Source organism: Pseudophryne corroboree, chromosome 3 (assembly GCF_028390025.1).
Source record: "Pseudophryne corroboree isolate aPseCor3 chromosome 3, aPseCor3.hap2, whole genome shotgun sequence".
NCBI classification, from domain to species: domain Eukaryota; kingdom Metazoa; phylum Chordata; class Amphibia; order Anura; family Myobatrachidae; genus Pseudophryne; species Pseudophryne corroboree.
This window is the reverse complement of record NC_086446.1, coordinates 587,864,399-587,878,179: the sequence shown is the minus strand read 5'-3', so window position 1 is coordinate 587,878,179 and position 13,781 is coordinate 587,864,399. Positions and strand designations below refer to the sequence as shown.

General features: G+C 42.6%; 1 protein-coding gene across 6 annotated transcripts in view; it reads right to left on the bottom strand.

Moving 5' to 3' along the window:
- Positions 1-13,781, bottom strand: part of LRRC20 (leucine rich repeat containing 20) — a 1,148,610-nt gene that overhangs the window by 447,642 nt on the left and 687,187 nt on the right. The window contains exon 5 of one of the 6 annotated variants that reach the window (XM_063961448.1): positions 7,156-7,532. The exons of 4 other annotated variants lie outside the window; for them this stretch is intronic. In XM_063961448.1, coding sequence (XP_063817518.1) covers positions 7,492-7,532 — 41 coding nt within the window. In that variant the 3' untranslated portion in view covers positions 7,156-7,491. Of the gene's footprint in view, positions 1-7,155; positions 7,533-10,522; positions 11,554-13,781 lie in introns of those variants that run through there. One more of the 6 variants, XM_063961449.1, reaches the window with a different exon arrangement.

The following is a 13,781-nucleotide window of genomic DNA, read 5'->3' as shown; positions in this document are numbered from 1 at the left end:
AGCTCTTCCGGACTTTAATCACTTATCCATTCTCGCTTGATTTTGGGAATGTTGCCATTATTTGTGAATAACTTGGTATGGGTAAGAACAATTTTGACTAAGCATTCATTCATGTACAAAGCACTTGAGGAAGACAAACGCAAGTATTCAAAAAGAAAAGTGCAGTTACTGAAGATGGAATGTCAAGTCTGTCAGAGATACTGTATTCTGTGTCCAGTGCATAGCTAATAAGATATTTCCTTGTTAAAATTAATAGTTTTGGAGGGGCGTGGCCTGGAGGCTGAATCGATAGGCAGCACATATTCAGAGCTCTGTAGAAACTGAGGTGATTTGCCCTCAAAAACTACTCCCTGCCTCAGAAGACCCCTCCAAACTTGTTCCCCCTGACGGAGGGAACACTCAGCGGTGGTGGGATAGTGTTGCGGAATCGGGGAGCCGGTTTACCGGCTCCTGCGGGTTGCGGCCTACCCACCACTCTGAAGCCGGGGCCTAAATTTTGGATGGTCCAGCGGCGGACCGTACGGAGCCTCAGCCATAGCCCTACAGTGCTCTCCAGCGCCCTGGAGTGGATCCCCTGGGAGCTGACACACGCTTCCAGGGACTGACGCTACATCAGAGGTGGCAGAGGAGAAGGGGAATCGGCCGGAGCACAGACGCCGGGGACCCGGAGCTCCGGGAGCGGTGGCCATTTTGGTTTTCGGGCCCTGAGGCAGAGCGGCGGACCCGGGACTCGGCGGCCTTCAATACACCCTGAGGTGAGCTGCTCCCCCAACACATCATCTCCCCCACCGTTATCCGCGCTCGACGCCAGCTGGAGGCTGCTGCGGGACACTCCGTGCTGAACGCCGGAGGGGAACGCGGTAACGCAGCACCACAGCACCTACACCTGCTGCCTTGTCACTGGCGCCTGGCGGTGGGGCCCCTACAACCCTCGACCCTCCTCTGATCTGACCTGTCGGGTGGCCCCCGACCCGCGGTCCCCACCTGGTCGCTGGGGTGCCCCACTCATCCATTCTCACGGATGCTGGCGTCTGCCCTCCCCCCCCCCTGCTTTTGGGCACAATTGGGCTGAACAGGATGCCATCTTCTCACACCACAGGGGCTCTATATTTGATCTAATGCCCCCCCAGCATTAAACTTTCATATAACCTGCTGAAGTTTTCTGATATTACCCCACTGTGCTGGATTTCTCTGTATTACAACCTACAAAGCCCGAGGGCGCCATCTCCTGGCCTCTGTCGGTGATCACATCTACATTACACTCCAGTCTTCTATGATACCACCTAGCAAGGAAATGTGCTGCTGAGGGCCTGTGGGAGCGACCCTGGGGGTCTTCTTCATGTGAATTCTCCACTTCTGCTTCATGATGGATCGTTAACTATTTATGCTATTACTCAGCTCGGCCCTGTGACCTCTCTTAGTTCCGGGACTGTCACACACCATGCCTAAGTCCAAATCCAAGTCCAAGAAAACGACGTCTTCTGCGGAAATCTCTTCATTTATTTCTAAGATGAAGTCTAGTTCCACCAAAGTACCGGCCGTCCCTACTCCCGCCCCGGTTTCAGATTCTGAGGAAGACTCATCTGCCCCAGACCCTTCCATGAAAGATTGCATTTCCTCCATCCTGGCGGAGATGAAATCGCTGAAACAGGCTTTTCATTCGGAGATCCATAAAGCCATCTCCGGGCTCAAGGCGGAGATATCTGATCTTGGAACCCGCACTAATGACGTTGAACAGAAAATTGACGAAGTCATCTCCTTCCAGCAGGAACTGGAACACTCAGTCCACGTTATGCAGGAAGATATCTATCTGCTCCAAGACCAACAGGAAGACGCAGATAATCGCGCTCGACGTAATAACTTGCGCATTAAATACATTCCGGAATCGGTGGAACCAACACAACTGGAAGATTTCCTCCTCAGATTCTTCCAACACCTGCTCCCGGACGTCCCACGCGAGCAGTTCCTCCTGGACAGGGCTCACCGGTCCTTGCGCCAAAAACCCTCAACTTCGTCTCCCCCAAGAGACGTAGTTCTCCGGTGTCACTACTTCAAAACCAAAGAAAAAATTCTAACAGCGGCACGGAATAGAGACCTTTGTCTGTTCGATTCGCACAAGCTAATGGTGTTTCAGGACTTATCCCCTACCACTCTTAAGAGACGCTTCGACTTGCGGGAGTATACCCAAATCCTCAGGGACAATCAAATCCGCTACAGATGGGGTTACCCTTTTGCCCTCATCGTACAACTAGATGGGAAGAGACTGCTGGCACGCTCTAAGGAGGAGGCTCACCGGCTTCTTTTGAAACTTAACCTTTCTCCCCCGGAGTCCGATAAACCTGACTCCCCACGGGATGCACCAGCTCTTCAACGCACTCCAGTCTCACCCCTCCCGCAGCGAGCACCTCGACGCCTGTGGTTGACAGTCCCGGCAAAAACCTCTACGAGAAATGACCCTCCATGAACATTTCTTCACAGCTGCACTGACGGGTTATTACATTACATGTCATTTATATTGTTGTGCATATTAGTTAAGAGGTTTATAAGACTTAAAAATGGTTATCTATGGCTATCTGATGTTATGTCCCCTTGGGTCGCCCCCCCCCCCCACTTGATTGCTTGGTGGGCCCCTTGACACTCGGGGCCATACCCCCCATCGAGCCATCATAGTCAGTTTTGAGCATAGGGGAGAACTCCTCTCCCTTAATACCCCATACGGGAGCTCAAACATTCGGACCCGTACGATCAGTACAATGGGTCATTGGCTCGGTGCGTTATACATGTTCATTTTATTTAATTTTACATTGTTCTTTATATTTCTATCTTCCTTTTTTCCTTTTCTTTCTCTATTGCTCAGTCTTCTTCTTCCCCTCGTTCCCCAGGGAGATCATCTATGGGCTCTTAGGGCCATTGGAGTTTTACTTCCACCTGTACTGTCATGTCTGTTAACGTAATATCCTATAATGTGAAGGGTCTCAATAGTCCCCAAAAGAGGACCAAATTATTTCTTTTTTTGAAACAGGTGGGGGGAGATCTGGTATTCCTCCAGGAGACGCATTTCAAAGGTACTTCCCACCCTGAACTACGCTCTAGACGCCATCCTGTCGCCATACATGCCTGTGATCGCTCCCAGAAGAAAAGAGGGGTGGCCATATTGATCCCCGCCCATTTACACTTAGAATCAGAAAAAATCGTTAGGGACAAACGCGGAAGATTTCTCATAATAGTAGGCAAGCTTAATAATGTCCCCATCACATTGGTCAATATTTATGCCCCTAATGTTAATCAAGCCTCTTTTTTCGCCTCCTTAGACTCCAAAATTGCTCAGTATAGGAAAGGCGATATTTTAATGGCAGGAGATTTCAACAGAGTCTTGATCGTTCTAGCTCCCTACCAACATCCCAGTCCAATACACATACTCGCAACTCCAGAGCCCTGCAATCCCTACTTAAAAATCACTTACTATTCGATTCCTGGAGGGTTGTTGACCCTTTAGTTAAAGATTACACATTCTTCTCCCCAGTGCATAATCTATACACTAGAATTGATATGATTATGGTGGGTAGAGACCTCACTTCTCGAATCCAGAAGTGCTGTATTCATCCAATTACGTGGTCCGACCACGCCCCGATTTCCCTATCCCTATCTGGGCTGGCTCGTACTCTCCCCCCCCCTCTTGGTCCCTTAATGATGCCCTTCTTCAACAGTCCGATGTGCCGCAGCAAATCACTCAGGCACTAAATGATTATTTTAATGAGAACCAAACCCTTGGTATATCGGACATGACCTTGTGGGAGGCGCATAAGGCGGTCCTTAGAGGCCAATTTATTCAGATCACGGCCAGGCTCACTAAACAACGCTCCCAAAAGATCTTGGAGCTGACTGATTAACTCCACCATCTGGAGGAGGTTCACAAATCTTCTCTAAACCCGGCCGATTTTGACAAGCTAATTAAAATTAGGGGTGAACTCAATATGCTGTTATCTCATAAGACTGAACAATGTCTTAGACGCCTTAACCAGATTTATTATGAAAAAGGGGATAAAGCAGATAAAATTCTGGCTAGGAAATTGAGGGCTCAAATCTCCTCAAAAAATATCTTATCTATTCGCACCAAACAGGGAACACTAACTCATGACCCTGATCGCATTCTGGGTGAATTTGAGGAATTTTATAAGCTATTATATAACTCGGAAGCGGTCCCTTCATCTTCTTCTTTGAGATTTAATGAGGGGATCGAATCCCTTTTAGATAAGTGTAACCTACCATCACTGAGCAATGCGACAGTCTCTCAGTTAGGCTCAGATATAACTGTAGAGGAATTAGATAATGCACTCAAAACTCAGAAATCTGGTAAAGCCCCTGGCCCTGACGGGATGTCAATTATGTATTACAAGAAATTTAAAGGGATCCTATTACCCCATCTCTGTAGGCTCTTTAATGGTTTTCTTAGAGGTAACCCACTGTCGTCCCGGACACTAGAGGCTCGGATAGTTTTAATTCATAAACCTGGGAAGGATCCCAACTCCTGTGCTAGTTACCGCCCCATCTCTTTACTAAACAACGACATTAAAATCTTTGCCAAAATTCTTGCCTTGAGACTAAATTCAGTTCTCCCGCGCTTGATTCATGCTGACCAGGTGGGCTTCGTCCCAGGCCGACAAGCTAGGGATAACACCCGCAGAACCATTGATTTGGTCCATCTGATCAACAAAGCTAAATTGCCCTCTGTCCTTCTCTCGCTTGATGCAGAGAAGGCTTTTGATAAAATACTTTGGCCCTTTATGTTCGCCACTTTGCGTAGGTTCGGCCTGGGGGGAAGCCTACTCCAGGGTATTCAGGCACTCTATTCCAACCCTTATGCCAGGGTTCGGGTTAATGGTAAAGATTCACACCTCTTCCACATCAATAACGGTACACGTCAGGGGTGTCCTTTGTCTCCGTTAATTTTTGCTATGACCATCGAACCCCTGGCGTGTATGGTTAGGGCTAATCCCGATATTAAGGGTATCACTGTCGGCGACGAGGAGTTCAAATTGTCATTATTTGCAGACGACGTCCTATTAACTCTGTCTTCCCCCAACATTTCTATCCCCAACCTATTTAAAACCCTATCGTCATACTCTCATTATTCAGGATATCGTATTAATTATTCCAAATCGGAGGCCCTTCCCTTGCATCTTAATGAGGATGCCAGATCTCTCCTAGCTGTTAACTTTAATTTTGCTTGGCGCTCCAAGAAAATTAAATACTTAGGCGTGTTCATCACGAACTCCTACGACTCTCTATACTCTGAGAATTTTCCAGCCTTATTTAAGTGTATAGAGTCGGACCTCCAGGCATGGAACAAGCAGATTATAGCCTGGTTTGGACGGATAGTCTCAGTAAAGATGAACATCCTACCCAGGCTCTTATATCTGATCCAAACAATTCCAGTACGCATCCCCGCTGAGGCTCTTTGCCGAATGCAGAGACTCTTCTTAAAATTTATATGGTCTGGTAAGCCTCCTAGAATTAGGACCTCTACTCTAGTACGTGACCCACTAGCTGGAGGCAGAGGTTTGCCGGACATTCGTAAATACTACCATGCAACCCACCTGAGCCAGGCAGTCGCCTGGTTCTCCCCAACGCCCCACCTACCCTGGATTCGTATCGAACGTCTGGTGGCTGGGGTCTCCACTTTGGTTTCCCTACTTACGCCGACCAAATCAATTCGGACAATGCAAGCGTGTCCCCCTTCCACTAAATTCACCTGCTCCCTGTGGTGTTTCTGCATTCGGCATTATGGTTTATCCTCTTTCCCTTCGCCCACCACCTCCATTTGGGATAACCAGGATTTCCCCCCTGGTTCCACCTTACGGTCCCATCCGTGGTTCCACCTGAGCCCGCGCCCGGGACTGGTGTTTGATTTCATAGAAGGTTCCACCTGGCGCTCCCTTCATTCTCTACGAGACAAATATGATATCCCTCAACCTGTATTTTATGAGTACTTACAAATTCGTTCTTTTTTGAGCTCCCTTCCAAAATCCCAAGTTATACGTCAACTCACCCCCCTGGAGCGTTTGTGTATTTATTCTCCCATGCGACAGGGTATTATCTCCATACTTTATGGTTTACTACGTTCTCTGAAGGCAGCGAACATACTTCCCCATGAGCGTAAATGGGAACAGGACCTTGGCCCACCCCCTGCAGAGGACTCATGGGAAATCATCAGGCAAAATGTAGCCCAGTCCTCAATTTCCTCCTTAGTGAAGGAAAATTCCTATAAAGTATATACTAGATGGTATCGGGTCCCTGCAACATTGCATAAGATTTTTCCCGGGTCATCCCCATTATGTTGGCGCGGGTGCGGCCAGACTGGAGACTTTAAGCACATCTGGTGGTCCTGCCCCAAAATATGCACGTTCTGGGCCCAGGTGGAAACCCTCATTGGCTCCATGTTCCACTCGCAAGTAACTTTGGGCCCTTGGTCGGCCCTCCTGGGCCTACCTTTGTCCAACTTAGACACCCAGGCGAGCAGTCTGGTACTTCAAATTCTACACGCCGCCAGATGTGTGATAGCTAAAAATTGGGAAAAAACCACCCCCCCCCCCTGGAGCATGTTGATAGCTAAAATATGGCATATTTCCATGATGGAGAGAATCACGGCCTCCTTACGGGACAGGTCAGAGAAATATAGGAGGATATGGAATCCTTGGTTCACCTATACTATGCCCTCTACTGCCGGAGTGTGATACCCCCCGACAAATGGACCTCAATAAGTAAATGAGGTATTATACTGTCTACAGTTGAAAAGTTGGTAAAGAGTACAGTTAGGGGGTGCTACCTCCCATTACATGACTCTACCTCGTATGTTGCTATGATGATCCCCCAATCTCCCATCCCCCCTTCCCCTTTCTTCCTCTCTTTCTTATTCTCTTCCTCTCTCCTTCTATCCTTCTCTTTACTTTTCGTTCAATCACAGAAAAATTGTTGTCGATATATGTATATATATGGTATGGATGATGTACTTCCCTGTTGATGTTACATTTGGTTATTCCCCATGGGATAACATGTATGTGATTTTGAATATACCATTTGGAGTCATCATCTCCTGTTTATCTTGTACCAGCATATTCGACTTATCTTCAATAAAAATATTAAATAAAAAAAATAAAAAATAATAGTTTTGAGAAAGAATGCAAAAAACTAAGTATGTATTACTTAACGTTCAATATTTCTTTCCATTTCTGTGCTAACTCATAGTATGCCTGTGTCCGGCTTTAAATTAGTTGCTGATCACCATATCATCTTGTAATTGTTATAACCGTAATCACTTTAAGATTGCAATTAATCACATTTAACTACATTCCTGCACTTTGGGTTCTACTTATGAACATGCGGAAATACTAAATATATTTTATTGCACAAAAGAAAATTTTCTATTGCCATAATTTAACAAGGTAAGTTTCTGGGGCGGCTGAGTAATGCCCAGCTCCCTTGTGATACTGGCTAGTAGCAGTAAGATGATTCTGACTTCCATTTCCAGATTCCTCTAAAAAAAAAAGAAACAGGTTTACTATTTGCTGTGGATGGGGCAGATTTGGTCATTAGATCCCCTCCTATCTGTGGTAGGATGTATAATTTTTAGAATTGTTGGGTGATCACCCGACAGTAACTATTAAAGGCTTTAAAATGAAGGTGCCCTAATTGTATATGTAATAGTAGGGCAAAAAAGTGTTCTTATAATGTCATCCACAATCTTTGAAAAAATTTAATTGCAGGAAGATACAGTATTGTCACAAAAACTCCCTTCTTTCAAAAGTGATTTCCCCTAAGTTAATGGGGTGTGATATTCCCCATCCTTTAAATTCTTAGATTTTTGCAGTTTAGAGGGATCACAAAGATCACCAGGAAATAACTTATGGGGGAAAATTTTTGAAAAAGAATATTAACCTCTTTCAATAAAGAGTGCCCTTATATGTCAAAGTGCCAAGCTGGAGGTAATTGAGTACATTTAATCCACCCCCTCAACCATTTAGAACATTATACTGCAGAGTAAACCCAAAGTTCCCATTGTGGTCACTGTGATAATATAATAATGAATTAGCCTCACCAGCTCCCCACCAGTAGTAATTACAAGTGGGTTTCTGTGATACTGCAAGTGTCAAAGACAAAGTTGTACTCTTCCATATTTAAAAATAACATTCTGAAAGTGAATCAGTCAATATGTAGCATTTAAGAGGTTAAAAATATTCAAATAATGTGTTTCTAAATTAATTTTTAGTTTTACTGAGTTTTAGATGCCAGTGCTTTCAAGTTCAGCATCAATGCTATAGTGTACTCACTTTTTCAGAAATTATTTTCTACTTTGTCTTTGACAGAAATAGAAAATGAAAAGACTTTCACTTCAATCTTCTACAAATATTTTTAAAGATCAAGGCTGCTAATATTGCAAAACGTTAGAAATTGTTGTAATCATGTAACCTCCTTTACACTGGCACATGTGACATTGCAGAGCTTCTAAACAAAATATGAAATTTAGATAACTGAAAAAGTAAGCTGCTAGTTAATGTATCTTCTAAACTTTTCATCTTAAAGTAGCAAACTTTTTAGATAAAAATAATTTGCTTCCTGCTTGCTTTAATAAACATAAAAGCATAAAAATAACAGAATATCTGATTAGAACGTTTTGGCCTGAAATGTTCACTACAAAAGAGTTTAAGGTACGCAACGCCAATTGCAACTATTTAGAAATTAGCAACATTTTAAAAACTGTTCAGTGGAATATTCACCTAATTCCATAATTGGCCCTTAAACTCTGTGCATTTTAATGTGAGAATTTTTTATGAAATGTTCCAAGTCTTACCATGAACATGCTATAGCAGAGTGTTGTAATGCCACCTGTGTTCATAGACTATAAATAACAATTCAAGATACAATTTTAATAAAAAGCGAAGTAATAGCTACTCGAATATTAAATTGCCAAAACTGACAAATATTTTGTTCCTCTGTGAGGTTCAGTTTAGTACTGGTCCTTAGATCTGGCAGCAAGGGCTTCACTGACTTTTGTGAGTACAGTTTCAGTGGGGTGGAGAGGATTGAAGTCAGACTGAAATGGGACAAGAAGGGAGTGACAGGAAAGAAAGGCAGTAAGGCGTTTGTAGACAATACACTTAAGGATAATGTAGATGGTTGTTCCCAGTGCACAACTTACAGTAAAATCTGAAAATAAAAGTATTTAGTAAAAGAAGTTAGTATTTATTACAGGTTAACAATTGATAATGCAATGTTTAAAATGCCATCATATTCATTAAAAGTTATACTAATAGTGGTATACAGAAACAGGTAAGGGAAGAGTGGCTGGGGTTGGAATTTAGAAACAGAAAGAAGGAAAAAAACAGATAAAAGGATGTTGAATCCAAAAATGTTCAAAATATTCAGCAAATTCTTGTGTCCAAAAATTGTACAGTAGATCCCAATGAGAAAATTTGACTCTGTGAGAAATGCTGCTATGATGTATAACTGGTTGTTGGTTTAAAGTCTTAAAGCAGTTTAACTGAGCCTCCTATAAAATTAGGTCCACAGGGGTAGTTTTGGTCCACAGGGGGTAAATGGGTGAAGGGTTTTGCCGGCAAAAACAGTGTAAAGGTACCTTTGAGAATTGGGCACCGTACCTGCAGCACTTCCTCCACCAATGTGTTTCTCCCTGTGGCAAGGTTTCTTCAGGGAAACAGGGAATGCACTGACCCTCCCCACTGTTTCCCTTTTTAGATGATATGTTGGATCAAGGATAGTGGTAGCAGTATTTCCGCATCCACCGGAGTTCCATTAGCTGGGTACTTCCAGCCACAGCACTTCCGCTCGCACACATGGCCAAAATGTGTGTACACCGAGTACTTTCAGCGGCATCACTTCTGCTCGCGTGTGCAGCACTGCATTATGTGAGCCAGGTAACTTCCTTTCAAGCATCACACCCAGCACCCTTGCATCTATATCACTTCCACCCCCACCAGCGACAATGTTTACTATTTTAGTCTGGGCTTGGCTAGACATATTAGGCTCTGGTGTAGGATCAAACATGATCTGTGCCTTTGGTGCAGTAGTCCAAGGTCACTCCTTGATTTGAGGGAGATTAGTCAAAATAAAATAAAAATAGATGTACAAATGAAAGTCATAAAAATAGAAGTATAAGTCATAAAAATAACTGTAAATATAAATATATATAAATAAATATAGCAATACAGAAAATATCTAAAAAAAATAGATAAATTAATAAAATGAAATAAAATGAATGTAAAAATAAAAGTAAAATTTTAAATAGAAATAAAAATAAATGTAAAGATGAGAATCCAGAAAGTATTGGAGGTAATTAGTGGAATGGGAATACACACAAGGTTAAAAATATTATTCTTTTTTAATGGATTAATGGATAGATGAGTCTATCATACATACAGTACATATACACATACAAATATATACATATAGTATAAGTAAATGTAATTTGCAACATATATGTGGTGCACATAAAGTTATTGGGTTAACGAGAATATTACTTGAGCTCTGAGGATTCATTATAAATAATTATAACTATATTAATAACTTGAATAAAAGGATGAGTGAACTAAAATACTGTATGTGCTTCAAAGGTGCATATGGTATATAGGCAACACGAGAGGACAGTGATAAAAAAAATTATTAGTGGGGGATATGGACTGTTTATAGAAATGTGTTGAATTCGAAATCGGCATTCAGACCTTTGGGGTGCAGTGTATCTGTTTTGAATATAAGTCTTGACTCCTAGTTTGAGAGTGTTGTGCTGTAATAACCCTCCTTTCCAGTGTCTCTTTACTATTTTATACTCAACAAAATAAAGTAGTTGTAGTGTGTTTCCATGTACTTCTGTAAAGTGCACCAGTATGCTGTGGTTGTACTTTTTGTTACAGATGTTACAAACATTAATGTTCGTTAATTCTGATGTATAGTTTTCATTGTCTTTCCAATGCATTGGAGACCACATGGACACTGTAGTAGGTATAGGACTCTCTTCATATAACATGTTATTTTGTCTTTTATTGTAAATTCTAATTTATTAGAGAAGGATACTACACTCTTTGTTGGTTTGCAGCTTTTAGAGACTATTTTCTTACATGCTGCACATTTTCCACAATGGAAAAATCCTGGAGTATTCAAGTTCAGCCAAGAGTCTTCTCTCTCAAGCTTATGAGTGGCTTCTTGATGGCTTCCAACTAGTTTGTTTCTAAGAGTAGGTGCTCTCCTATATATTATTCTGGGTGTTGTTTTATAAAGCAACTTGAGTTCTTCATCATCTAGCAGTACATACCAGTGTTTGTGGATGCTTTGTCCTATATATTTACTCTGTCCTGAGAAGTCAGTGATTAAGAGTAGTTCTTCTTGTAACTTCTTGGGTTCTTTAACTTTATATTCTAAAATATCCTCTCTTTTTCTTTCCTATCCTGGTGCATTCTCTTTCCAGCAGGTCAGTTGGGTATTCTTTCTCTTGCAAGTTCCACAGTAGAGAGGGTCAGCGCATTCTCCATTTTCTTAAAGAACCTTGCAACAAGGAGAAACGCGTTAAAGGAAGTGCTGCAGGTACAGAGCCCGATTCTCAAAGGCACCTGAAAAGGAGAGTCTGACAGGTGTCAGGATTCCGGTGCCGGTCTTCTGACCAACTACATCTTGACAATATAATGGTAGCATAATGCAAAAGTTATGCTTTCATTTTAATCACACTTGATGAATATATGCAAAGCCTAAATAGCCAGTCTATGGAAACCTTTCTGAATGTTTCTTCTATGTCTCCTGTCAGTACTCCACACCGTCTTCCCCACATACTAAGTGTTCCACAAAGTTCTGTTGTTGGTGAGCTCCTTAGCTCTGCTGACTTCCAATATCATCTCTATGCTGATGATACTCAGATCTACCTTTTCTCCACTGACCTCTCCCCCTCTCTCTTCACTTGTATCTCCACCTGTATCTTTGATATCTATTCCTGGATATCCCAATGCTTTCTTAAATGAAACATGTCTAAGACTGGGACGATCATCTTACCACTCTCCCGCATAACCTCACCTCCCACAATTGCATTATCTATTGATGGCACAACTATCCCCTCAAGCCCCCAAGTGTGGGGTACTCAGACTGACACAACTGAAATTCCCATACCCTCATAACTTTGGAATACATACGATATCCCGGTATCTGGGATGCCAAACGCCGGTATCTTGAACTGCATCAGGTACATGTGTATCTCCCAGGTCTTATGTATGAAAGAGGTATAAAAGAAGCTTAGAGCAGTAGAGTGATGCTCAACTCCCTGGTGATACTGGCTGGCTGCAGTAAAAGTACTCTTATTGCTCATCAATTCTGAAGCGAGAACAACTCTGCATACAATAGACAACATTGGGCTTTCAGATCTACTCTTGTAAAAACAATTAAAACATAATACTGTATTAGGGACTTAAATGTTGGCAGCTGTTATTCTGAATTTGTGCATATGTAGTGAATAATTGATGTTGGCTATTTCTACTAGTGCAGTTAGTGAGTCGCAATTGATTATTACTAGCATAACAGAAATGAGGTAACACCTGCTATAATTTATATTATTCTGCATTATTTTATTAAATTAATATTACTATATATGACTAAACAGATGGGTATCTGACAATGTGCAAGTAATGTACATTGAAATAGATTTTGCAAAACATGCACTGTGAAATGAAAACATTTAATTATCTATCGATGTAACACTGGAGGGCAGGGCCAGATTGGGACTAAAAATAGACCCCCACATTTAAAGAACACACAGGCCCACCTCAGCATCTGCTTCCTGGCATAGGCTCCTTCCCTTACTATAACTGACTCCTCCCACTTCTTAGTCTATGCTCTTACAAATCTAATTAATATATAGAACTTACAAGTGTACATTATTCTCTGTATTAAAACTCACACAACATACCTCAGACTGCAGGGGATTCAAACATCTGCCATGTCAGACATTTGGGACTTGGTTGGTGCTGTTAGGTAGAGCTGGCACTTCGCTGGTGTACAGATGTAGCTGTGCTCATCTATTGTGTGTCTATTTACACCTGTGACTACAGTTTTGTGGGGGTTGGTATTGATATCCTGGTGGTCAGAATCATGACCACGGAATGCCGCCAGTGGGGCGAGCACAAGAGCCCCTTGCAGGCCCTTGAATGCATCCCATTTTGTGGGGCAGATGCATGTGCATGTATTCACATCCATGGCCCATAGGCAATCACACCTGCTGCTCATAGTCAACAATTACCTATTCGAGGGTACGAATAGTCACACCTGGCCATGGCAAGTTGCTCCTGAGATGCATGTGCACATGTGTATGCATCTCGGGATGTATGACAGTGGCTACATCTGTTGGTCACACACGAAGAGGGAAGGCATTTCCCAATTGACCAAGCCCTAGATTAGCAGTTCTAGAAGATTAGCTAGTGTTCACTGTAGGAATTATTTTAGAGGGCACATCTGTGCATACCAAAGCATAGCCATGAGTACACATCTTGTAGCACTATGTACATAAAGAGCATTGGTGCCTCCTTTCATATCTCAAGTAGGGAGAGCACATGCTGTAGGTGTGATACAAAAAAAGGTGTGATCTCATTGGGAAGAGGCATGACCACATAATAGTACCCTCGATTCAAATTATGCCACACAGCAGTGCCCATTAGTAACATTACACTGCATAGTAGTGCCCTTTAGTCACATTATACTGCACAGTAGTGTCCCTTATTCATGTTACATCACAC